This window comes from Bos mutus, chromosome 1 (assembly GCF_027580195.1).
Source record: "Bos mutus isolate GX-2022 chromosome 1, NWIPB_WYAK_1.1, whole genome shotgun sequence".
NCBI classification, from domain to species: Eukaryota; Metazoa; Chordata; class Mammalia; order Artiodactyla; family Bovidae; genus Bos; species Bos mutus.
In genome coordinates this window covers 82449281-82475917 of record NC_091617.1, presented here as the reverse complement: position 1 = coordinate 82475917, position 26637 = coordinate 82449281, and the positions used below count along the sequence as shown (strand labels likewise).

Genomic DNA, 26637 nt, shown 5'->3' with positions numbered 1-26637 from the left:
AATTTATTTTTAGTTTCCTCTAACAAAATACATTTATAGCTGTAAAGTAAACTTTTATTTTTGAAATTAAGCTTTGTTGCTTTGAATTCTGAAACACTAGTCTCTGACTCTCTTACTCACTAAAACAATTATTTTAATTTCAATTAAATAATTTCTAAAACTCACTTCTTGGAAGTAACTACAGTGTATCAGTAGTACAGTGTATCTGTATCAAGTAACAACTCTTCTTGTTTTATGTGTAAGTAATAAGACACAAAAAATACCCCAGGCTGGCTTCAGTGCTGGACTGTGCTATACTTTGTCCTATGTGGGAGTCATTTTATATATGCTTTTTAAAAATCTTTATATTTCTTACAGGAGTGTTTTATTTAGAATGGATGATGTATTTGAATCAAGCAATATGAGACATTTTTTAAAGTCAAATCTGACTTCCATGTGTTACTATTAGTGTATATTTATCTTTACTTTTCATTTACCTTCTGAGAACTTGAATCTTTAGCTTTTAGTGTTAGGACCTTTGCATAATTATTTCTCATTCTGCAGTTTTTGTTGATTTGGACTCTATTTTATGGGGATAGGTGACTCAGATGGTAAAGAATCTGCCTGCAGTGCAGGAGACCTGATTAGTTCCTGGGTCGGGAAGATCCCTGGAGAAGGAGATGGCTACCCACTCCAGTATTCTTGGCTGAGAGTTCTGTAGACAGAAGAGCCTGGTGGGCTACAGTCCATGGGATCACAAAGAGTCGGACACGACTGAGTGACTAAGCACAGCACAGCCGTGATCCCGAAATAGATAAGGGTTTTTGGAAAGATCAAATTTTTGCCTACTTTCGCTGGATATGATTTAAAGTTTGTTTTGCTTACTTTCATTTTTGCAGGGATCAAAGACATGTGATACAATGGTTTTTAATCATCCTGCTATCAAGAAATTTTTGGAATCACCATCTAGGTCATCATCTCCTGCCAATCAGAGATCAGAAACACCATCAGCCAATCATTCAGAAAGTGATTCTTTATCTCAACACAATGACTTCTTATCTGACAAAGACACTAACAGCAATATGGATATAGAAGAAAGACTCTCAAGCAACACGGAGCAGAGACCAAGCCGAAATACTGGAAGGGTATATAGTTGGATGGGTGGAAGGGAGCCAAAAGAGAAGGGAACCAATATTTATTAAGTATACACACAGTATTTCATTTTATTGGAATTATAAGATATAAGTTGATTATCACTATTAGAGATGGGGAAACTCAGTCTCTATGAGGTTAAGGTTATAGTTGTCCACAAGTATCAGAACTGAGAATTAAACCTCTGTCTTTCTGACTTTACAATTCAAATCTCTGATCATTGCCCAACTCTCCCAGATGCCATTCATGTAGATAGGAGGAAAGAAACCTTGAGGAGTTGGCAGTACCTTAACTTTGCCCAAGGTCTTTCTACTTTATCAGGTTTATTCTCTCAAGAGCAGTGTCTCTTCAGTAGTTCCTCTTTGAAATTTAATGTTCTAAGATGCTTTAATAACTGAAAGAAACTTGAAAAATAATAAGTAGAATTGAAAACTGTTTATTACTCTTTGATCCTGTCAGTTTGTTATTTGAATTCCCGTCTCACACTGCTATGAAATTCTTGGTATAATACTTGACTATCAAATCCTCATTAGGAAAGACCAGTGGTTTTTCTCAACCAGATGTTCTGTGATAGAGGAAATTCCTAGGTTGCTTTCCACATACTCAGACATCAAAGATTTGGTTATTTTTGATAAAAATATTTTCTGGCGACTTCCCTGGCAGTCCAGTGGTTAAGGCTGCACTTTCAGTGCAGAGGGCATGGGTTCAGTCCCTGGTCGGGAAAACTAGGATCCTACATGCTGTGTGGCATGACTCACCGCCACCCCCCCCCAACAAAAAATTCTGATTACAAATTCATTCAGTTCATTGTTGAAAATTTTAAACTACAGAAAAGTAAGGGAGAACAGAAAAGTCATTCGTAATTAAACTACCCCAAATCAGAACTGTTAATATTTGGATTTAGTTGTTGTATAAATTATGGGGAAATACTGTATATGTTTTTCTTTTTTAATTAAGATAAATTTAGGTCATGCTAGTCATAGGGTTCAGAAGGCTGCTATCTTTTATGTAACATACATGCTCATGTTTATGTAATATACTTAGTGTTTACTGTGTACCAGGCACTTTCTAAGAACTGTACAAAACAATCTGAGATGCATACTATTATCACCCTTATTTTATAGATGAGGAAACTGAGACAGAGAAGTTAAGTGATTACCAAGATGATACATCCAGTAAATGTAAGGTCCAAGTCTTAAACACTGGCTGTCTTTCTCCATAGTCAAACTTTAAATTAACCATTATATGTAAACTCCTTCTTACTGAAAAATTTGTAATAGTACGGATGGTTGGAAAAAAGGTAAAATTTCATTGACCCTATCACCCATTCCCATTTCCCAGAGGTAACCTTTGTAGTAGTTTCCTATGTATTCTTCTACATCCTATTTGCATATAAAAGCTGCTATGTATGACTATTAAAAGCACACATATATGTGGAGTTACAGTGTACAGACTTTTTCTATAATAGAAAAATTACAGTAAAATTATTCTTTCATACTCTGAGAGGAGCCATAAAACCAGAGAATTTTGTAATTAAAAAAAAGAAAAATTGAGTTAGTCCATTTGTACCTTGTATGATTTTGTGGTTTCTACTTATTGAAAATTATACAAATTGAAAATGAAATTTGATTATGATTTTTTTCTAGGACACTTCTAGTATTGCTGGCTCCCATAAAACAGAGCAGCGGAATACTGATCTTACAGGAGATGAGACTTCACGACTTTTTGTAAAGAAAACAATAGTAGTGGGCAATGTGTCCAAGTGAGTATTCAGTCGAATTGTCTCATTTTCAATCATCCAGTTTTGGTAATATTCTGGCGTATTATTATCATAGTATTATAGTAGGAATAGGCTTCAGGAATTCTTTTTCCCAAACTCTTAGTTGTTTTAAAAGTAATTGAAGGTCCAGAAACTTGAGACTCCTTCATTGTATCTGTTCATCTTTGACATGGAATAAAATTGTGCTTAGTAAAAAAAATTTTTGCAGACATGAAGTTTTATGTATTTTTTAAAAACACTTATTTGGTTGTGCCGGGTCTTAGTTGAAGCATGTGAGATGTAGTTCTCTGACCAGGGATCGAACCCAGGCCCCCTGCATAGGGATCACAGAGTCCCAACCACTAGACCACCAGGGAGGTCCCACTTTTATATATTTTATTAAGCATGTAAGTGTGGATAACTTTGGAGGAACTTTGACTTCTTCTGACCTAGTTCTATCCTTAGGGGCCTTACCTAATTCCTAAAAATGTTTGTTTGGTTACCCAAATTGAAATGTTTTAAATTTATAACAAAAGGTTATAAAGCAGGTCTTGAAGACAGAATTCCTCCAAGCTAAAGGGCTATCTAACGGTATGTCTCATGCTGTCTAATAGGAGCATCATCATTTTTGCCAAGTGTTTAGGAATGGATAAAGACATAAATCTTCAACAGCTTAAGAATGTTCAGTTCAGTTCAGTCACTCATTCGTGTCGGACTCTTTGCGACCCCATGAATCATGCATGCCAGGCCTCCCTGTCCATCACCAAATCCCAGAGTTCACTTAAACTCATGTCCATCGAGTCAGTGATGCCATCCAGCCATCTAATCCTCTGTCATCCCTTTCTCCTCCTGCCCCCAATACCTCCGAGCATCAGGGTCTGTTCCAATGAATCAACTCTTCCCATGAGATGGCCAAAGTATTGGAGTTTCAGCTTCAGCATCAGTCCTTCCAGTGAACACCCAGGACTGGTCTCCTTAAGGATGGACTGGTTGGATCTCCTTACAGTCCAAGGGACTCTCAAGAGTCTTCTCCAACACCACAGTTCAAAAGTATCAATTCTTCGGCGCTCAGCTTTCTTCACAGTCCAGCTCTCACATCCACACATGACCACTGGAAAAACCATAGCCTTGACTAGATGGACCTTTGTTGACAAAGTAATAGCTCTGCTTTTCAATATACTATCTAGGTTGGTCATAACTTTCCTTCCAAGGAGTAAGCATCTTTTAATTTCATGGCTGCATTCACCATCTGCAGTGATTTTGGAGCCCCAAAAAATAAAGTCTGACACTATTTCCACTGTTTCCCCATCTATTTGCCATGAAGTGATGGGACCAGATGCCATGATCTTAGTTTTATGAATGTTGAGCGTTAAGCCAACTTTTTCACTCTCCACTTTGACTTTCATCAAGAGGCTTTTTAATTCCTCTTCACTTTCTGCCATAAGGGTGGTATCACCTGCATATCTGAGGTTATTGATATTTCTCCTGGCAGTCTTGATTCCAGCTTGTGCTTCTTCCAGCCTAGCGTTTCTCATGGTGTACTCTGCATAGAAGTTAAATAAGCAGGGTGACAGTATACAGCCTTGACGTACTCCTTTTCCTATTTGGAACCAGTCTGTTGTTCCATGTCCAGTTCTAACTGTTGCTTCCTGACCTGCATATAGGTTTCTCAAGAGCAGGTCAGGTGGTCTGGTATTCCCATCTCTTTCACAATTTTCCATAGTTTATTGTGATCCACACAGTCAAAGGCTTTGGCATAGTAAATAAGGCAGAAATAGATGTTTTTCTGGAACTCTCTTGCTTTTTCCATAATGCAGTGGATGTTGCAATTTGATCTGTGGCTCCTCTGCCTTTTCTAAAACCAGCTTGAACATTGGAAGTTCACGGTTCACGTATTGCTGAAGCCTGGCTTGGAGAATTTTGAGCATTACTTTACTAGTGTGTGAGATGAGTGCAATTGTGCGGTAGTTTGAGCATTCTTTGGCATTGCCTTTCTTTGGGATTGGAATGACAACTGACCTTTTCCAGTCCTGTGGCCACTGCTGAGTTTTCCAAATTTGCTGGCATATTGAGTACAGCACTTTCACAGCATCATCTTTCAGGATTTGAAAGAGCTCAACTGGAATTCCATCACCTCCACTAGCTTTGTTCGAAATGATGCTTCCTAAGGCCACTTGACTTCACATTCCAGGATGTCTGGCTCTAGGTGAGTGATCACACCATTGTGATTATCTGGGTCGTGAAGCTCTTTTTTGTATAGTTCTTCTGTGTATTCTTGCCACCTCTTTTTCATATCTTCTGCTTCTGTCAGGTCCGTACCATTTCTGTCCTTTATTGAGCTCATCTTTGCATGAAGTGTTCCCTTGGTATCTCTAGTTTTCTTGAAGAGATCTTTCCCATTCTGTTGTTTTCCTCTATTTCTTTCCATTGATGGCTGAGGAAGGCTTTCTTATCTCTCTCTGCATTCAGATGCTTATATCTTTCCTTTTCTCCTTTGCACTTCGCTTCTCTTCTTTTCGCAGCTACTTGTAAGGCCTCCTCGGACAGCCATTTTGCTTTTTTTGCATTTCTTTTACATAGGGATGGTCTTGATCCCTGTCTCCTGTACAGTGTCACAAATCTCCGTCCATAGTTCATCAGACACTCTGTCTATCAGATCTAGTCCCTTAAATCTATTTCTCACTTCCACTGTATAATCATAAGGGATTTGATTTAGGTCATACCTGAATGGTCTAGTGGTTTTCCCTACTTTCTTCAATTTAAGTCTGAATTTGGCAATAAGGAGTTCATGGTCTGAGCCACAGTCAGCTCCCGGTCTTGTTTTTGCTGACTGTATAGAGCTTCTCCATCTTTGGCTGCAAAGAATGTAATCAATCTGATTTTGGTGTTGACCATCTGGTGATGTCCATGTGTAGAGTCTTCTCTCGTGTCGTTGGAAGAGGGTGTTTGCTATGACCAGTGCATTCTCTTGGCAAAACTCTATTAGTCTTTGCCCTGCTTCATTCCATACTCCAAGGCCAAATTTGCCTGTTTCTCCAGGTGTTTCTTGACTTCCCACTTTTGCATTCCAGTCCCCTATAATGAAAAGGACATCTCTTTTGGGTGTTAGTTCTAAAAGGTCTTGTAGGTCTTCATAGAACTGTTCAATTTCAGCTTCTTCAGCATTACTGGTTGGGGCATAGACTTGGATTACTGTGATACTGAATGGTTTGCCTTGGAAACGAACAGAGATCATTCTGTCGTTTTTGAGATTGCATCCAAGTACTGCATTTCAGACTCTCTTGTTGACTATGATGGCTACTCCATTTCTTCTAAGGGATTCCTGCCCACAGTAGTAGATATAATGGTCATGTGAGTTAAATTCACCCATTCCAGTCCATTTTTAGTTCACTGACTCCTAGAATGTCAGCGTTCACTCTTGCCATCTCCTATTTGACTACTTCCAATTTGCCTTGATTCATGGACCTGACATTCCAATTCCTATGCAATATTGCTCTTTACAGCATTGGACCTTGCTTCTATCACCAGTCACATCCACAACTAGGTATTGCTTTTGCTTTGGCTCCTTCCCTTCATTCTTTCTGGAGTTATTTCTCCACTGACCTCCAGTAGCATATTGGGCACCTACCGACCCAGGGAGTTCCCCTTTCAGTACCTATCATTTTGCCTTTTCATACTGTTCATGGGGTTCTCAAGGCAAGAATCCTGAAGTGGTTTGCCATTCCCTTCTCCAGTGGACCACATTCTGTCAGACCTCTCCACCATGACCCACCCATCTTGGGTTGCCCCACACGGCATGGCTTAGTTTCATTGAGTTAGACAAGGCTGTGGTCCTTGTGATCAGATTGGCTAGTTTTCTGTGATTATGGTTTCAGTGTGTCTGCCCTCTGATGCCCTCTCACAACACCTACCATCTTACTTGGGTTTCTCTTACCTTGGACGTTGGGTATCTCTTCACGGCTGCTCCAGCAAGCGCAGCTGCTGCTCCTTACCTCGAACGAGGGGTGTCTCCTCACGGCCGCCCCTCCTGACCTTGAACGTGGAATAGCTCCTCTTGGCCCTCCTGTGCCTGTGCAGCCTCCGCTCCTTGGACATGGGGTTGCTCCTCTCGGCTGGCTCCCCTGACCTCCGGCGTGTGGTCGCTCCTCTCGGCCGCCACCCCTGACCTCGGGCGTGGGGTAGCTCATCTCGGCCACCGTGCCTGACCTTGGACGTGGGGTGCTTCTCTTGGCCACCGCCCCTGACCTCAGATGTGGGGTAGCTCCTCTCGACCACGCCTGTGCTGACGCAGCCTGACACTCTCGGTCACCGCCCCTGTTATTTCCTCACAAAACTCTTTGCTCTTCTCCTCACTAGGCATTTCTTCCATGCTGCTTGTCATTTTTGTAACATTGTATCATTATTTCCAATTTTCATATATCTTTTCCAAATCAGACTGGAATCTCTTTAGAAAGTGTATCTTGTTTGTTTTTGTGTCTCACAGTAGTTGGTGTTCAGTAAATGTTGATTGGTGAATAAGTTGATATATTTATGAAAATTTAAATTAGATTCAATTATTGAAACTAAAGGATTCAGAATTACACTGAATATCTGGGGAGGGGAATCAGATGTCAGGGGAGTCTTCCAAATCCCAGTTAATGAACCACTGATAACAAACAGAAAGTACATTAAGAATCTCAGGATAATACAGAGATGTTCAGTAGTCTTTGTAGTATTTAAATAGAAGCATAAAATATGACTAAGGCAATTAGGTTTCTGTTTTACAAGTTATTTTAGAATTAGCATGCATTTAGCTAAGAGAACTAATGTGTTGTGTTGAGGTCTCACCTATAGTACAAGACATGTCAGCCCAGAAAAGGCCAAAACTAGAAATTCAGGTAGGCTCACCAGGCCACAAAAAGACTGGGGAGAAACAGTTAATGACATTTTCAAACAATTATGTGTAATTTGTGGGTTTTGGGCTTTAAGGACAGGTGGACTTTATAAATAATGAGGAATGATTGGGATGAGACTTATAAAGTCCTTGTTTGTTCTGGAAGAGGGTAAAAATATTGATATACTTTAGACTTTGTTAACAATACTTGTTAGAGTATCTAAGATAACAACTAAAAGAAAAGACATAGAGATTTAAACTTTAAAAGTAGTAAGGAGGGCTTCCCTGGTGGCTCAGTAGTAAAGAATCTGCCTGCCAAAATGCAGGAGATGCATGTTCAGTCCCTGGGTCGGGAATATCCCCTGGAGAGGGGAATGGCAACCCACTCCACTATTTTTGCCTGAAATCCCATGGACAGAGGAGTATGGTAGGCTATAGTCCATGGGATCGCGAAAGAGTTGAACATGACTTAGCAGCTAAATATCATCGTCGTCAATACACAGAAGTTGATTGTTTCTGTATGACAAACTTACAGAAAACAATTTTTAAAAGATACATTTACTCTAGCAATAAATAATGTAGCATAATAAACAAAAGATATGCTGGCCTTTTATGAAAATAAAAATTTTATTGAAACACATGAAGGAACTAAATGATTAGAGCAGTATGGCATGTTCATGGATAGGAAAGCTCAGTGTTGTAAAGATATCTCTTCTTCCTAAGTTGATATGTAGATATTCTGATTAAAGTGCTGATAGGGTTCATTAAATTCATAGGCTGGCTTTTATATATGGAAGAGCAAAGATAAAGATAGGACATGAGTACTCCTAAAGAAAAACTGGGTTAGGCAACCTGGCCCACTGTATTGCTAAGGATAACCATAGACATAGATTAATGTACAGAAGGCCATGACCTTATTTTCCAACAGAATGTTATAAGGGGGGCTCATGAAGTAAATGGCAACCCACTCCGGTATTTTTGCCTGGAAAATCCCATGGATGGAGGAGCCTGGTAAGCTACATTCCATGGGATCGCAGAGACTCGGAGACAACTTAGTGACTTCACTTTCTTTCTTTCTTTCTTTAATGAAGTAAAGCCAGAGCCTCAAAAGGAAGGGCTAAGGATTCTAGTTTTGCCATGGTTAGTACTTAGGGAAATGACTTGTTTTCTTTAAAGACAAAGAAACCACTTGGAACCTTGACAGCAATGAGTAGGAAACAGAAGAGTTCTGAGTTCTAGCACTTTTGAACCTGAATGAAATCACCCCACAGGCTAGAGGTTTCCTAACCCAGGAATAAAGTATGCTAGTTTGTTTCTACCTAGTGTACCCACTTAGCAGGAAAAGCAGGATTTTTTTAAATTGACTGATAATTAGAAAATAAAAAAACTTCAAGGGAATGCCTCTTCAGGCCTACCCCCCCCCCACCCTGAAAAAAGAGTTTAAAGAAAAGGGTTAACTGCAAAGACTTACTTTGGTTAGGTAATATGGCTATTAAATATTGCCTGAATTTTAGGGTTTTTTTTAAATGGAAAAGTTTCTCCAACTCTTCAGCTCCTGATAACCATTTTTCTACTCTGCTTCTAAGAATTTGATTTTTCTTTAGATTTCACATGGAAGTGATACCAAGCAGTATTTGTCTTTCTTTGCTTGACTTATTTCGCATACCATAATGCCATCAAGGTCTTTCTATCCATGTTGTAAAAAATGGCAGGATTTACTTCTTTCTTAGGACTGAATAATATTCCTGTGTGTATGTTAATATGTTTATCTATATCTCCTTAAAAATATTTTTGTTTAATTGAAGTACAATTGATCTAGCAACATTATACTTGTTTTAGGTGGACAGCAGAGTTATTTGATATTTTTATGTATTGAAAAATGATTACCACAGTAAGTCTAGTTACCATCTGTCACCATAGCTATACATTACCTGTACATTACATGACTTGTTTGTAACTGGAAGTTGAGTTTGTTCCTCTGCCTATTTATAAATTAGATATTTTTGTTTTGTTTTTGTTTTGGTATTTTTTGAGTTCTTCATGTTTTGAATATTAACCCTTTATCAGATACATGATTTAGAAGTATTTTTTTCCATTCCGTAGGCTGTCTTTTCATTTTGTTGGTGGTTTCCTTTCCTGTGCAAATGCTTTTTAGTTTGATGTCGTTCTACTTGTTTTGGTTTTATTGCCTCTGTTTTTGGTGTCAGATCCAAAAAATCACTGCCCAGACAGATATAAAAAAATCTTGCCCTTTATACTTTCTTCCAGTTTTATGGTTTTAGGTCTTAAATTTAACTTGTGAATCCATTTTGTGTCGATTTTGGGTCTGGTGTGGATAGAGGTTCAGTTCATTGTTTTGCATGTGGCTTTTCAGTTTTCCCAGCAACATTTATTGAAACTGTCCTTTCCCTCATTGTGTATATTAGCTTCCTCGTTGGAAATTAATGACCAGTAAGTGTGAGTTTATTTCTTGTCTCTGTATTTTGTGCCATTGGTTTATGTGTTGTTATTGCAATACAACACCATTTTGATTACTGTAGCTTTGTAATATAGTTTGAAACCAGGAAACATGATGCCTTCAGCTTTTATCTTCCTTCTCATGATTGTTTTGGCTATTCAGAATCTTTTCTGGTTGCACATAGATTTTAGGATTGTTTTTCTATTTGTAAAAAATGCCATTGGAATTTTGATAGAGATTGCATTGTAGTATGAACATTTTAACTGTTTTTCCAGTTCTTGAGCACAGAATATCTTTGCCTTCTTCAGTTTCTCTCATCAGTGTCTTATAGATTTTTAGTTTTATTTTTGTTTATTGAAGTATAGTTGATAGTGTCTTACAGTTTTCAATGTACAGGTCTTTTACCTCTTTGGTTAAATTGCTAAGTGTTTTATTGTATTTGATGCTGTTGTAAATGAAATTATTGTTAATTTCTCTTTCTGGTAGTTTGTTGTCGGTATATAGAAACAACTGATTTTTTAATGTTGATTTTATATCCTACAACTCTACTGAATTCATTTAATAGTTTTGTGATGGAGTCTTTAGGTTTTTCCATGTATGATATTATGATTTGTGCAAATAGAGACAATTTTACTTCCTTTTCATTGGATGCCTTTTATTTTTTTTTTTTTTTTTTTTTTGTCTAATTGCTCTGGCTAGGACTTACAGTACTGTGTTGAATAAAAATGGCAATAGTGGACATCCTTGTCTTGTTCCTGATCTTAGAGGAAAATCTTCTGGCTTTCACCATTCAGTATGATCTTAGCTGTGGACTTGTCATGTGTGGCTTTATTATTTTAAGAATTGCTTCCTCTATATGCAGTTGTTGAGAATTTTTATTATGAATAGATACTGAATTTTGTCAAATGCTTTTACTGCATCTTTTGAGATGATTATATAATTTTTAGCCTTCATTTCATTAATGTGATGTGTTGCATTGATTTGTAGATGTCAAACCATCCTTGTATGCCTGGAATAAATCTCACTTGCTCATGTTGTATGATACTTTTAATGTACTGTTGAATTCTGTTTGCTAATGTTTCGTTGAAGAATTTTGCATTTACTTTTATCAAGGATTGTTGTTTAGTCACTCAGTCATATATGACTCTTTTGTGACCCCATGGACTGTAGCCTGCCAGGCTCCACTGTCCATGGGATTTCCCAGGCAAGAATACTGGTGTGGGTTGCCATTTTCTTCTCTAGGAGATCTTCCCAACCCAAGGATTGAACCAGCATCTCCTGCATTCGCAGGCAGATTCTTTACCACTGAGCCACCTGGGAAGCCCTTTATCAGGGATACTGGCTTATAATTTTCTTCTCTTGTAGTATCGTCATTTGGCTCTGGTATTGGTAATTTTGGCTTCATAAAATGAGATCATTGAGTGTTCCCTCTTCTTTTATTTTTTGGAAGAGGTTGAGGATTGGAATCAATTCTTTATCTGTTTGGTAGAATTCACCCTTTAAATAAACCACTGGTCCTGGAATGTACTTTGTTGGCAGGTTTTTGTTTGCTGATTCAGTCTCCTTACTAGTAACTGTTCTGTTTAGATTTCTGTTTCTTCACCATTCAGTCTGGATAGGGTGTCGATTTCTAGGTTTTATTCAGTACTGCTAAGTTGTCCAGTTTGTTGATGTGTACTTGTTCTTAAGTCTTTTATGATCTTTTGTATTTGTGTGGTATCAGTTGTAACATCTCCTCTTTCATTTATAATTTTATTTGTTTGAGTCCCTCCTCTTTCTTGGTAAGTCTGTGTAAAGATGTTTGTCTATTTTATCTTTTCAAAAAACCAACTCTTCTTTCTTTGACCTTTTCTATTGTGTTATTTAGTCTCTGTTTCCACTGTGATCTTTGTTCTTTCCTTTTTTTTTTTCGTTTTTCTAACTTAGGGTTTAGTTTGTTTTTCTCCTTCTAGTTCCTTAGGGTATAAAGTTAGGTTGTTAATTTGAGATCTTTTTTTCTTTATGTAGGCATTTATCACTATAAACTTCCTTCTTAGAACTGTTTTTGCTGCATCACTAAAGTTTTGGTATGCTCTATTTCCATTTTCAGATGTCTCTAGGTATTTTTTAATTCTCTTTTGATTTCTTTTTTACCTATTAATTGGTAAGTAGTATGTTGTCTACTCTTTATGTATGTGTAAATTTTCCCATTTTCTTCTTGTAATTGATTTTTAATCTTGTTTTAAGTAGTAGTTAATTGGTTTGTTAGGAACAAAGATTTCAAGTCGTTTTTTTTCTCCCTACTCTAGGTATATACCTCCTGATAAGAGAGAAGAAAATGACCAGTCAACCCACAAGTGGATGGTATATGTCCGAGGCTCTCGTAGAGAACCCAGTATTAATCATTTTGTCAAGAAAGTTTGGTTCTTTCTTCATCCCAGCTATAAACCAAATGACCTTGTGGAAGTTAGGTGAGCACTATTTGAGTTATTAAACCTGAGAAGTACAGAATTACTGAAGTGGAAGGAAAGTGATTTAACTTAAGAACTTTGAAATTCTTGTATTATTATTAATTTTTTCAGCTTTGGCTTTTAGTCACAATATAATTTTAGCTGTGGTTCTTTACTGCAGATTTCTGTCTCACTGAACAGGTACCATCCTCACCTATCAGGTTGTTACCATATGAATTACACCAGCTTATTCTCCTCTCCTTTGGAAATAACTTATTTATATAGATATAGATAAATATAAAAATGTTACTGTTTTTATGATTATCAGAATATATTAGAATTTAATAAAGGATTCTGACTTTATAGAAATACTTAATGTTGTAAGTTCCCCATGATCTCACCCTCTCAGAAGTAACCTTTAATGATATTTTTTTCCTCTGTTTTTAATCTAGCATAGCTATTGAAGTTTTTTGTTGTGATTATTTCACAAAGATGGAATGATTTTATACACACACACACACACACACATTATATGTATACACTCTTGTAAAATTTGTTTCATTTAGGTGTATTGTTCACATCTATATGTGATGTTACCTATCACATGTATGTTCACTATATGAATGTATTGTAGAAATGGTTCTGGTTTATTATCAATGAAATCTCCTGTATCTTCAGCTTTCTTCAGAACATTCCTTTAGAGCACTCCTAACTCTTAAGTAAAACCTGACTAATTCCTGAGAACACTGCTTCTCCTGAGAAAACTTTCAAGTGGCAACTTTTGTTTTTTTTTTCCCTCTTACACACGGTGTATATCATTGGTTCTAGAAATGGGTGCTTGTCTGTCTTTCTTGTATTTGTGGCTTCCAGACCAGTTTTCCCCTTCTTTTCTCTAAAAACTTCTGCTCCTTTGAAATTTCATAAGATCTGCTGCTGCTTCTTTTTGGAGCATTTACTGATTTCCTAGTCATTCCTCTTTCAAATACAGTTTTAGCACCTAGTATGCTGATATTCCCTCTACCAGTACACTTGCCATCACTCTTACAGACTTTGATATGCAGATAGACAAGTCTTCTAAAACCTTGGTCTCCCAGTTCATTGATTTCCTTACTTTAATAATAATATTATGTTAGTGATATACCATGGAGTCTAAGCTGAGTAAGGAGAGAAGGAGATTACATTGGGAGATTACACAATAGCAATAATGAGTAGTGAAAACTGGTGTGGACAAGAAATGAAAATCTCTATGGGAGTCAAAAAATAAATCTATTTCTAATAAATAAATTAGAAATGGAGCTGGAAGATAGGCATTGTTGGTCAAAAAGTCAAATACTTGGAAATGAGATTTTTTTAGCTAGTACAGAACATTTATATTCTTCATAGGATATTTAGGTATATATTAATTATCAGCTGATCTGTCCTTTAATATGCACTTAATTCTCATAAAAACATGGATCTGATGCTAGATTTTGTTAATAATTTTGATTCCTGTACTAATACTATACTAATTGTTTTGCTTAATAGAGTATGCTGATCTTAGGTAGAGTATGTTCCCCTGATTATTATTATATTATTCTACAGTTTTTGTCTTGGTCATTCTTGAGTACATATGTTGTTCCAGATTACTTTAGATTCTAAGTGTCGATTTATGGATTGAAATCGCATTGAATTAATGATTAATTTTCATACTTTTTATGATATTGAATCTTTCTATCTTGTCTACCCAAGAGAATGAATCAGTGTAAGAGTTTTCCAGTGCAAACAAGGTTTTTTCTTTTACTTCCTTTATTTTCTTGACATATTTCATTTGATAGAACCTTAGAAAAGTGTTGCTATTCTGTTTTATTCTTATGGTACAGATTGATAAAGGAGCAAGTACATTCGTAGGCTCTCAAACTTAGAGTTGAAAAAACCTTGTGGTTTTGTTTCAGTCTATATCTGATTCATGAAACCTTTTAGAAATACCCAGTACAGCTCATCTAGCCTCACCTAGAATTCCACTGGTGACCTATATTTGTTTTCTTTGCTAGGAATACCATCTTCCTATTGTCTGTCTTCTTTGCTTATACACACATACATATCCTTATGTGTACACATATATACACAGTGTAGCTGTCTTTCTTAAGATCTGCTGTTTATCCTTTAAGACATAACTCAGAAGTTAACTTTCTCAATGATTCCTTCTTTGCCCTACTTTTTTTCAGGGGTTAAAATACAAGTAAATGATTGTTTACTTGAATTCTTGGAATAGTAACAATATTTTGTACTTTAAGATAACTTAAGATTAACAGTATTTTCTGAGTTTAGATATCCTAACTCCAAATTAGCCCATTATTTTAGTACAGATATTTTAGTGATTTTGTTAAGAAGTAGTAGGTGAGTTTAAAAACCACTTTGTCCATAAAGATATAAATATTAATATAAAAAACATGTCTTAATGTCCAGGCAAAAATTCCATACAGTAAAACAGCAGCAGCAACAACACTGTTTTAGGAAAGCATTTTATTTAATGTAAAACGTGTGAATCAGTTAAAATGTATTAATCATATTTTTCTATTGATGATAAACATTTGATTTACTAAAAATGGGGTTAGAAGCTCATTATGTAAAACCCTAATACTTTAATGATGCAAATCAGTGCCCATGTTATTTCTCAGTTCTCATCCCAAGAATTGGACTTTGTGAAACACATGGCTTCCTTTAGGCTGTAGAAAAGTATCATGCAATAATATATGAAATTGTATTTACTAAGAAATCTAATCTGTAGGTAAAGGTCATGTTTATCAGATTATATTTTAAGTCTGAGGAAATCCAGGGGAGACATCATGCCATAGCTCCTTGTCAAATTTCTGTCTTACCTTTTACATCTAGAGTATCTTCTGTTAATTCTAAATGAGCTTTGTTTCGTGAAATTTATGAGGTTTCACGTTTTCTGTTTGACTCATGCCACTGGGACAGTATTCCATAATTAGGTGTGGTGATATATGTGACCAGTTAAGTTTTTCACAGCTTCTGAATTACACTATTACCGCATACCTTTCCCAAGAGCATACTTTTACTGTACGTTTTATTAAGTACAATACTATGATTTTTAAATAATATTTTAAAAGAGAACCTTGCTTGTGTGTTTCTAGAGAAACAGTTTGTTAATGATCAACCATACCTCTGTTTTCATAGCAAGTAATATATATAAATTTGTTATTATACTTACTAATTTACATGTATGTCTCCCTTACTAGATTCAGAACTTCTGGATGTTTGGGAATTTTTCTTAATTGTCTTTATCTAGAATCATGTCCAGCATGTAGTAAATGCTCATTTCATGTTGAGTGAATTATGACTTCGTGATGTGGGCCTTTCTATTTTTAAGTGGCTATGTTTGTTTGGATGTTTTTAATTATATTGAGGACTATAAAGGAAGCTGAGCACCTAAGGATTGATGCTTTTGAACTGTGGTGTTGGAGAAGACTCTTGAGAGTCCCTTGGACTGCAAGGAGATCCAACCAGTCTATCCTAAAGGAAATCAGTCCTGAATATTCATTGGAAGGACTGATGCTGAAGCTCCAATACTTTGGCCGCCTGATGTAAAGAACTGACTCATTGGAAAAGACCTTGATGCTGGGAAAGATTGAAGGTGGGAGGAGAAGGGGATGACAGAGGATGAGATGGTTGGATGGCATCACGGACTCCATGGACATAAGTTTGAGCAAGCTCCGGGAATTGGTGATGGACAGGGAAGCCTGGCGTGCTGCAGTCCATGGGGTCACAAAGAGTCAGACACGACTGAGCGACTGAACTGAATTATATTGAGGAGAGTCCTAACTTTAACTTCTAACGAGTACACTTCCATACATTTTGTGACACCACACAGAATCATTATAAACTCTTTTCCATATAGCTGTTGTTCAGATATTTTGAGAGCACTGTTAGGTCTCTTCTGTTTTCCTCCAAGCCAGACATCCACATTTGTTTCAGTTGTTTATGTGACTTTGTGTTCCTCTGCCCATATAATGTGCCAGGTTATGTTCTCTGGCACATTCCAGTTTATCTGTATTCTTAAAATATTCTTCTTAGAACTAAACTTTAAACTTCAGGTATGACAGAACATTAACCTGTGTCCTTGATTTAATTTAACTCTATGTTCTTTACGAGACTTTTAAGATGTTTCTTGTGTCAAAGTATCTAGAGTAATGTGATGAGTAGGTGAGATCTTTTCAGCTGACTTGAAACTTAAGGATAATCTCTCTGAACCAAAGTGCATGTGTGTTTCCCATGCACTGTGAATCTCCTTGTCAGAGCACATTACCTGATGAAGAGCATGGGTAGATTCTGCTCTTACATACCATCTGTTTTCCATTAAGTTCAGTTGCCATGGCCATCCTTAGCCAGCTTTCTAAAAGCTGTGACTGTAAACTTTGATTTTAGGCACAAGACAGTCACTACATGTTTGCTAGGCTTAGGACTTGATACAGGGATTTCAAACATGAAGAACACATGGTTCTGGTGTTAGAATATTCCTGGCCTTTGTGTGTGAGAGACTACAATGGACTAGGCCCCCAAAGGACTGTCCTAGTGAGCCTCTTCAAATTGTATCATTTTAAAAAAAGGATCACGGGCTGCGGGGGGCCGCTCTGGAGCCTGTTACTTGAGATTAAGCCTCAGATTCACTACTTAATTGCTCTGTGACCTTCGGCTAGTTACTTGGCCTCACTGTGTCTCAGAGAGGATATTTCATATTGTGGTTATAAAGATTAGATTAGTTAATAGATATAAAGGGCTTAGAAGAGTAGTAGGATTATGCTAAACAATATAAGTATTTGCTTCTGCTGTTGTTACAAGGAACAGAATGTGTTTACCCTTCAGGGTGGACAACTTAGTGGAATGTTTTAGATTTTTTGAAGGTCCTATGGAGGAAGAATTTATTTGTGATTGCAGAAAGCATACGACTTACAGGAGGAGAATGAAATATTTTTTATAACAGAGCTCTTCAGAAATGTAAGCCCTTTCTTGCTCCCCGGCCATCTTGGCAGTTGCTCTTGGTTGGGGGCATCCTGTACCTAAGACCAGAAGATGGTGGCCGCAAAGAAAATGACAGAGTCACTGGAGTCAATCAACTCTGGGCTCCAACTGGTTAAGAAAAGTGGAAAGTATGTGCTGGGCTACAAGCAGATTCTGAAAATGATCAGACAAGGCAAAGCGAAACTGGTAATCCTCACCAACAACTGCCCAGCCTTGAGGAAATCTGAAATAGAGTATTATACTGATTGGCCAAAACTGGTGTCCATCACTACAGTGGCAATAATACTGAATTGGGCACAGTATGTGGAAAATACTCCAGAGTATGCACACTGGCTATCATTGATCCAGGTGGTTTTGATATCATTAGAAGCATGCCAGCACAGACTGGTAAAAAGTAAATTGTGTACAAATTTTCTTTAATAAAACTGGCCAGGCACAAAGACAGAAATATAGATCAATGGAACAAAATAGAAAGCCCAGAGATAAATTCACGCACCTATGGACACCTTATCTTTGATAAAGGAGGCAAGAATATTCAATGGAGAAAAGACAATCTCTTTAACAAGTGGTGCTGGGGAAACTGATCAACCGCTTGTAAAAGAATGAAACTAAAACAGTTTCTAACACCATGCACAAAAATAAACTCAAAATGAACTAAAAATCTAAACGTAAGACCAGAAACTATAAAACTCCTAGAGGAAAACATAGAACACTCTGACATAAATCACAGCAGGATCCTCTATGACCCACCTCCCAGAGTAATGGAAATAAAAACAAAAATAAACAAATGGGACCTAATTAAACTTAAAAGCTTTTGCACAATGAAGGAAACTATAAGCAAGGTGAAAAAACAGCCTTCAGAATGGGAGAAAATAATAGCAAACAAAGCAACTGACAATCTCAAAAATACACAAGCAGCTCATGCAGCTCAGTACCAGGAAAATAAACGACCCAATCAAAAAATGGGCCAAAGAACTAAATAGACACTTCTCCAAAGAAGACATACAGATGGCTAACAAACACATGAAAAGATGCTCAACATCACTCATTACCAGAGAAATGCAAATCAAAACCACAATGAGGTACCATCTCATGCCAGTCAGAATGGCAGCTATCAAAAAGTCTACAAACAATAAATGCTGGAGAGGGTGCAGAGAAAAGGGAACCCTCTTACACTGTTGGTGGTAATGCAAACTAGTACAGCCACTATGAAGAACAGTGTGGAGATTCCTTAAAAAACTGGAAATAGAACTGCCATATGACCCAGCAATCCCACTACTGGGCATACACACCAAGGAAACCAGAACTGAAAGAGACACGTGGACCCCAGTGTTCATTGCAGCACTGTTTACAATAGCTAGGACATGGAAGCAACCTAGATGTCCATTGGCAGACGAATGGATAAGAAATGGGGGGCACATGTATAATATTGTAAAATAACTAGCCTCCAATTAAAATAAATAATTTAAAAAAAAACCCTGGCCAGAGCTTATTTAAATTAAAAAAAGAAATGTAATAGGAAGTTTCATTAGGTAGTGGATTTGGGGTCACTAGAAGTGATCCTAAAAGACTGGTTGGCCATTTGAATTAATTAGTTGGACGAGGAGTTATGCTTCATTCTATATTTTTAAGAAAGCCATTTTTAAAGTCCAGTATTCTGTGAGTTTTTCTTCTTGGTTATTGATACATTTCACCCCCTATGAGGAATCTGTGCTGTGCTTTGTGGCTGAGTCGTGTCTGACTGTGTGACCCTCTAGATTGTGACTCACCACACTCCTCTGTCCATAGGGGTTTTCCAGGCCAGAATACTGAAGTGGGTTGCCATGCCCTCCTTCAGGGAATCTTCCCAACCCAGGTCTCCCACACTGCAGATGGATTCTTTACCATCTGAGCTACCAGGGAAGTCCAAGAATACTGGAGTGGGTAGCCTGTCCCTCCTCCAGGGGATTTTCCTGACCCAGGAATTGAACCGAGGTCTCCTGCATTGCAGGCAACTTCTTTACCAGCTGAGCTACCAGGAAAGCCCTTGAGGAATCTAGAAATACAGAATTATCTTCAAGCGAAGCAGTCCTTTTTTGTGTGAAACACATAATATCTTTTGAAGTAGAATATTTGGTAGCTGATGTCTCATCTGTTGGTAGGTCTTAGATTCCTTTTTTGCTTCCAAAAATATGGTTAAGGAGGAATTTCCTGTTAAAATCCTTGTTCCTTTTTCCTGGTTTGTCTGTCTTCTGTCTTCCTGCAGTCCTTCCTATCCATTCACTAAAGTTTAGCCTATAAATGGTAGAGCACAGCTGATTTACTATATCCTTTATAAGAGAAGTTCAGCATACAAACAATATGATTAACGAATATTGCAAAATGAATTTAGGCCATTCACTTAGCTTTACTGGAATTTAAGTGACTAACCCTGTCATCTATAGAGTTTTCTTTAATTATTCTTAAGTCCACTATGTTTCTAGGCTCTGCTGTATCTCTGACTTTGTATTCCTTTTCAGGCTTCTGTCTCAAGTCAACCTTCTCATTTGATCCCACATCTGTCTTTTATTTCTGTCTGAATTTATGCTGACATCATGGCTGCTTCTCTTGCTATCTCAGCTGGTTTCTTCCAGGCACTCTTATTTCTTTGCTTTCTTTTTTTCCTAGTTTATAATACAATTGTTGTTTTCTCTACTTTCCAGGCTGCTGCCATACTCAGGGATTTTTCCTGCCTTGGGCTCTCCTGGTAGCCTCTGGCCTTGTGCCTGATGATTCATATCTGTTCCTAGACTCCTCTCAGGTTGTTTTCTTGCACTCCCTCTACCTTACTGAATTCATGTCTCTCCTTAGTTTTCCAAAAGCACATCCCACTGAAAGTGCTTTCTCCCTGCAGTCTTGGCATCCTCTCTCATTATAGTAATTCCAGGCCAGTGATTCATAATGAACATTTTCACTTTAAAGCATTCTCTCTTTCCTCCATTAACTTAAACCATGTTATTCTTAAGTACATGGGGGTCTCAATTACATTTTTAAACTTTTTATTATGGAAAATTCCAGACATAGACAAAGTAGAGTATATTGAATCCTTATGTACCCAACACCAATTATCAACAGCAAACCAGTCTTTTTCTCATCACTCTTCCTTTTTATTTCCTTCACAAATTACATTTTGACTGAAAATTCTCATCTGTTTAGCAATCACACACATTCCTCTCTATTCACTAAAATTATGTAAAGTCAGATTCAATTTTTTTTAAGTCTTAGTAGATAGTTTAAATAAATTTGTCACCTTTAGATTGAATATGGTTTATTTTGTTTTTGCCAGAGTGGAGGAATAAGTGAGTGTTTAGGGGTAAGGAATGTCCCTCACAGCCTCTGTCAGGTAGCAATCCAGAATTCTGGCTTTAATATTGTGACATCTGTCAAATCACCTTAGTTCCCTGTCTGTGAAAATGATGACACTGGATTATATGGTGTAAGTGTCTTAGCTCTAAGTATTCAGTGGTTGAAAGTTTAACGTAGATTTGAGTTGGATTTTTTTCTTTTATAGTTTAGCATTTTAGCAAAATTCAGCATATTGATTTAGCATTGACTGAGGAAATATAAATAATCATCAGAAAGATGTGACGTTCTAACATACCCATTATGGGAAAACTTCCTTTTCTAGAATGAGAGAGTGAACATGGACTAATACATTAATATCTGCTTTTCCCTAGAGAGCCTCCTTTTCACTTGACCAGAAGAGGCTGGGGTGAGTTTCCTGTCAGAGTTCAAGTTCACTTTAAGGACAGCCAGAACAAGCGGATAGATATCATACATAATCTGAAGGTATTGTAACAAAACAAAGCGTTGCTCCCCAGAAATGAAGTGTCTCTTCTCACCTACACCTGAAGTGGTAGGTTAGACCTGAGAGAAGTTAACCACAGATGGTGGGAGGAGGATAGATCTGTTTGAGTGTGTTCTGCTTACTGCTGTAGCATTTGTCCTCTAAATGTTGAGGAAAGGGTCACTTTGCAACAAACTGTATGTTCTTTAAGAAGATGAGCTGATTGAATAATCAGAAGACTTGATCTCTGATCAGAGCTCACTATTACTGTGTTACCTGGGGCTAATAAGTAAATGAAATCTTTTCCTTTTTAATCTATATTTTACTTTTTTACATCTTAATTTTCTGTAGAAAGAGGCACAAATAGTAATCCTTGTCTATTTATCTCCTAAGAATAAAGATAGAAGTGAACATATTTTAGAAAATATAAAGTCCTGTGCAAGGTTGTAATACTTTTGGAATTCTTAACTGATATATCCACATGGTTTATTATGTAACCATTATAAATTTATTTTACAAAGTGTTTTCTGTACATGGGGAAACTACCATTATAGTAAGTGAAAAGCATAAATATAAAACTATATATATAATATGAGGTCAACCAAGATTTTAAATAGATGAAAAAAGACACAAATATACTAAAAAGTTGGAGTAATTGAAGTAATGACATTGTGGACAAGTTCTCCTGCCCCTTTTTTCTGTGTGTGTGTGTGTGTGTGTTTCTTTTCCAATTTATATAATAAGCATTTAGCGTTCATAGTCGGAAGACAGAGCATTTTTGTACATTACCCTTATGCCCCTCTCTGTAGTAGTCTCGTGTACATTTTCTGTCCGTAAGATATAATCCTAATATTGAACTCCTTCCAAAGTACCCTTACTTTGTGGTTTACCACATTATTCCCATTAATTGCTTTCAGATGAATCTGAGTGCATTTTCAAAATTCCCTCTTTGTTCCCTTTGTTCTACAAATGTACCCTTTTCAACTTTAAAACCACCTGAAATTTGTCCTCCAATGTTGGTAAACAGCACTGCTTAACTTCATGTTTAAGTTATTTTCTAGAGATTACTGTAAAACAAGATTTTCTTACAGCCTCAGTGAAGAAATGAAACCAAGTAAAGAATATTTAGCCACTTTGTTCAGTAGGGCAGGATATGTTCCCACTTAGAGGAAGGTCTGAAATAGTCTTGCTTTCCCCTTAACTTATTTTAAGCACTGCACATGCCATCTTGTATTGCACTGGGCTCAGTCCTGATCCCTAAAATAAAGGGAATTGTTTGCATACTTTTTTTACACATTGTATTGTCCTTATCACTTAGAGTTTCTGGTGAATGAGACAGTTTTAAAACAGCAGTATTTAAAATGTTACCAGATTTTTCTCAGCTTTACTATTTATCATATATTGATTGGCCTTAAGAACTTAAGCACTTCTGTTATGACCGTTGATCTTTATTTATACTGGAGTATCATATTTCCTGCTGTTTCTTTGTTAACTCTCAGAACCATCTTTGATTCATCCCTCTGTGTTCTAAATGTTTATTCACTTGCCGACCATGACTCTTTCTTCATAATTTTTCTTATAGACTATCCTTCACCCTTCCCACTCTTCTTGGCTATTAGTCAACTCTGTCTCCTGATGAGCCTTTTTAATTCCAGTCTATCTCCCTTCCCCTCAGTCCGTTCTGTACACCATTGTCAGATTATTCTTCAAACACGAGAACCGTTACATTATTCTGAGAAGCTTTGATTGAATGTCTGTTACTCAAGTTTAGATTCCCCTGCCTGGTATTGGAGACTCTTCACATTTTGATTTGACATACTTCCCCTAAATTATGTCACACTAATCTCCTGTGTGAATGTCCTGCTCCAGTCAGGTCAGTCTCTATTCATGTCCCAGAGATACTTTGGGCCTTTTCTGACGTCTTTTATTCTCCTCCCTTCTCGTATGCCGGTGTGGATTCTTTCCATTCTTTAAGATCCTGTGTAGCTTTTCTTGGTTACTAAAGTCCACAGTGATCTGTATTCTGAGATTCTGTAGTATATAACAATCTATATTTGATACTGTAATGATTATATTGCATACTAAAGACTCTGTTAAGAGTTCTGTAACATTTAAAGTTTCCAGGATGAATTCACATATCCTGCATCCTTGAATAGTCATCTGAACCTCTCCTAGTCATCACCACGGAGCACAGTAATTCCCCAAACATTCTATTTATCCATTTAGTAAATAAACTTTTGGAAGCTTCTCTCTTAAATTTACTTAAAACTGCATGACCTCTCCACCTAGCAGTTTTCTTACAGATCTTAACAGAACGTGGCAAAAATGTGAAGAATACCATATTTCTAAATATGTTTACATTGAAGGGTACATTTTTTGTTTTTTGGGTTTTTTTTTTAATTTTATTTTATTTTTAAACTTTACAATATTGTATTAGTTCTGCCAAATATCGAAATGAAGGTGGTGAGTTATATTTATGCATCAGAGAGTAATCTCAGGACTTGTACATAACCAGAGTCTGCACGTTCATCATCAATTTTTGTCATTTGTCTTTTTTTTTTTTTTTTCATTTGTCTTTTTGATGGTAGCCTTTCTAAGAGGAAATGTTAGGTTATATCTCATTGTGCTTTTGATTTGCATTTGCCTAGAAATTAAAGATGTTGACCACCTCGTAAAAAAAAAAAAAAAAAAAAAAAACTGCATGACCTCTGCCCCCCTCTTCTAACCTTGATCTCATTTATCATTGTTTGACTTCTGGAGTAGACAGAACAGGATTTTGTTTTGTTTATTAATTCTAAAATGTTTATTGATAACTTTCATATCTCTCCTTAAATCATTCCTCCTCCAGCCAAAACCTGTTCTTGTAACATTGCTTGTATGCTATGCTTTCCAGTTCTCTTGCCATTTTGATAGTAGTTCTGTTTTGTCAATGTCTCGAAAAACAAGGTACCACAAATAAAATATAGGCCAGTGCAGTTTACAGAAAGACTGTTATTTCTGTGCTCTGGAGAACATGAAAATGGATATAGCCTTAACATTGCCTATATCTTTTATAACAGTCGCAGAGAGTCAGACATGACTGAGCAACTTCACTTTCTTTCTTTCTTTATAACAGTCACCCTATTGGTGAAGGTTTAAGCATTAAAACTCCAGATCTCTTCCATGGGGCTACTGTAAATCTACCCTGTATTGCCTTTTAAATTATGAATACTAGATCTCATGACTGAGTTGTCATCTCTGTGTTGACTGCTAAGGAACTCAGCCAAACTTGAAATCTACCTCTTGCAAGCCTTTGCTGTTGTTGTTTAGTTGCTAAATCGTGTCCAACTCTTTTGTGACCCCATGGACTGTAGCCCTCTAGGCTTCTGTTCCCATGGTGTATCCCAGGCAAGGATACTGGCATTGGTTGCCATTTCCTTCTCCAGGGAATCTCCTGACCCAGGGATCAAACTCAAGTTTCCTACATTGGCAGGCAGATTCTTTACCACTGAGCCATCAGGGACCTTCTTGCAAACTTTTAAAATTTTACATTTATTAACCTCTTGGAGAAGGAAATGGCAACCCACTCCAGTGTTGTTGCCTGGAGAATCCCAGGGACGGGGGAGCCTGGTGGGCTGCCGTCTATAGGGTCGCACAGAGTCGGACACGACTGAAGCAACTTAGCAGCAGCAGCAACCTCTCCCTGGCTTCGTATTTTTCCCCTTCTCTCCCCTTCCCCTCTTCTCCTCTCCCCTCCCTCCCCACTTCATCATTTTTACCTATTGATCTTACTGTGTAAGATTTATATTGGCAAGCTGCCACAAATCCTTTTTTAACTTTTAATTTAAAATATAAAAGGCAAGAATATGAACATATCTTTTTTGTATGTAATTGTAAACTTTTTTGTTTATATTATTAACATTCCCTCAATGTATACTCCTTTCTCTCCTCTAAAATAAATCATCCATGATGCAGATATACTGGTAGTTATTAGTATTGCCTAAATTTTCCTTCATTTTTTTCCAAAAGTGCTTAGTAAATATAGCCTAAGTATTTAATTGTGCCATCACACTGCATGTATATTTTTATAGACTGTCTTTATAATAAGTGCTTATATGTCTGAGGTTGTTTTATTTATTTTATTCAATTTTTCTCTTAGAAAATTGAGGGCTTTTATTGATGTGATAAATCAATAGTTTACATTATGAAAAAGTAGATATTATGAAAGGAAGACTTGCAGTGAAAGTGTTTTAGATAAGATTGTATCTTAAGGTTTATAAGTAAGCATAGTAAAACTTAATACTCTTACTTCTCTCAATAGCTGGACAGAACTTACACTGGCTTGCAGACTCTTGGAGCAGAGACGGTAGGTTATTTTCCTGCAGTATTATTTGGGAACAAGTAGAATGAAAATTCATCTTTGTTTTTAATTAGGAAAAACATGAATGCTAAATTAAAACAAAAGTTTCTCCCCCCATTTTTATTTTTTAAAAATTGTGATAAATTTACACATAAAATTTACCAACTTAATCATTTTTAAGTGTTCAGTTCAGTCGCTCAGTTGTGTCTGACTCTCTCTGACCCCGTGAACCGCAGCACGCCAGGCCTCCCTGTCCATCACAAACTCCTGGAGTTCACTCAGACTCAAGTCCATCGAGTCAGTGATGCCATCCAGCCATCTCATCCTCTGTCATGTCCTTCTTCTCCTGCTCCCAATCCCTCCCAGCATCAGAGTCTTTTCCAGTGAGTCAACTCTTCGCATGAGGTGGCCAAAGTGGTATTAAATATATTTACATTTTCGTGCAGCTGTCACTAGCATCCATCTCCAGAGAACTCTTTTCATCTTGGAAAACTGAAACTACTCATTGATCATAACTCATCCTCTGCCCACAACCCCTGGCAACCACTCTTCTACTTTCTGTGTCTATGAATTTGACTGCTCTACCATATAAGTAGAATCATACAGTGTTCTTTTGTGTGTGTATGACTGCCATATTTCACTTAGCACAGTGTTCTCAAGGCTCATACACATTGTGGCACATCAGAATTTCCTTGTTTTTAGGGCTACAGTCTGTCAGTCACATCCAACTCTTTGTGACCCTGTGGACTGTAGCCTGCCAGGCTCTTCTGTCCATGGGATTTTCTAGGCAAGAATACTGGAGTGGGTTGCCATTTCCTTCTCCA

General features: G+C 37.1%; 1 protein-coding gene and 1 pseudogene across 9 annotated transcripts in view; both read left to right on the top strand.

Moving 5' to 3' along the window:
• YEATS2 (YEATS domain containing 2) overlaps window positions 1–26637 on the top strand; it is a 103538-nt gene that overhangs the window by 26716 nt on the left and 50185 nt on the right. For 8 of the 9 annotated variants that reach the window (XR_011464536.1, XM_070372584.1, XM_070372592.1 and 5 more), the window contains 5 exons: window positions 879–1124; window positions 2778–2893; window positions 12510–12671; window positions 21365–21476; window positions 25775–25823. Coding sequence is in view for 8 of the 9 variants with exons in the window: in XM_070372584.1 (XP_070228685.1) it covers window positions 879–1124; window positions 2778–2893; window positions 12510–12671; window positions 21365–21476; window positions 25775–25823 (685 nt within the window). In the remaining variant the exon portion in view is untranslated. Of the gene's footprint in view, window positions 1–878; window positions 1125–2255; window positions 2313–2777; window positions 2894–12509; window positions 12672–21364; window positions 21477–25774; window positions 25824–26637 lie in introns of those variants that run through there. The other variant, XM_070372611.1, reaches the window with a different exon arrangement.
• LOC102283452 (large ribosomal subunit protein eL30 pseudogene) lies at window positions 17353–18108 on the top strand (annotated as a pseudogene).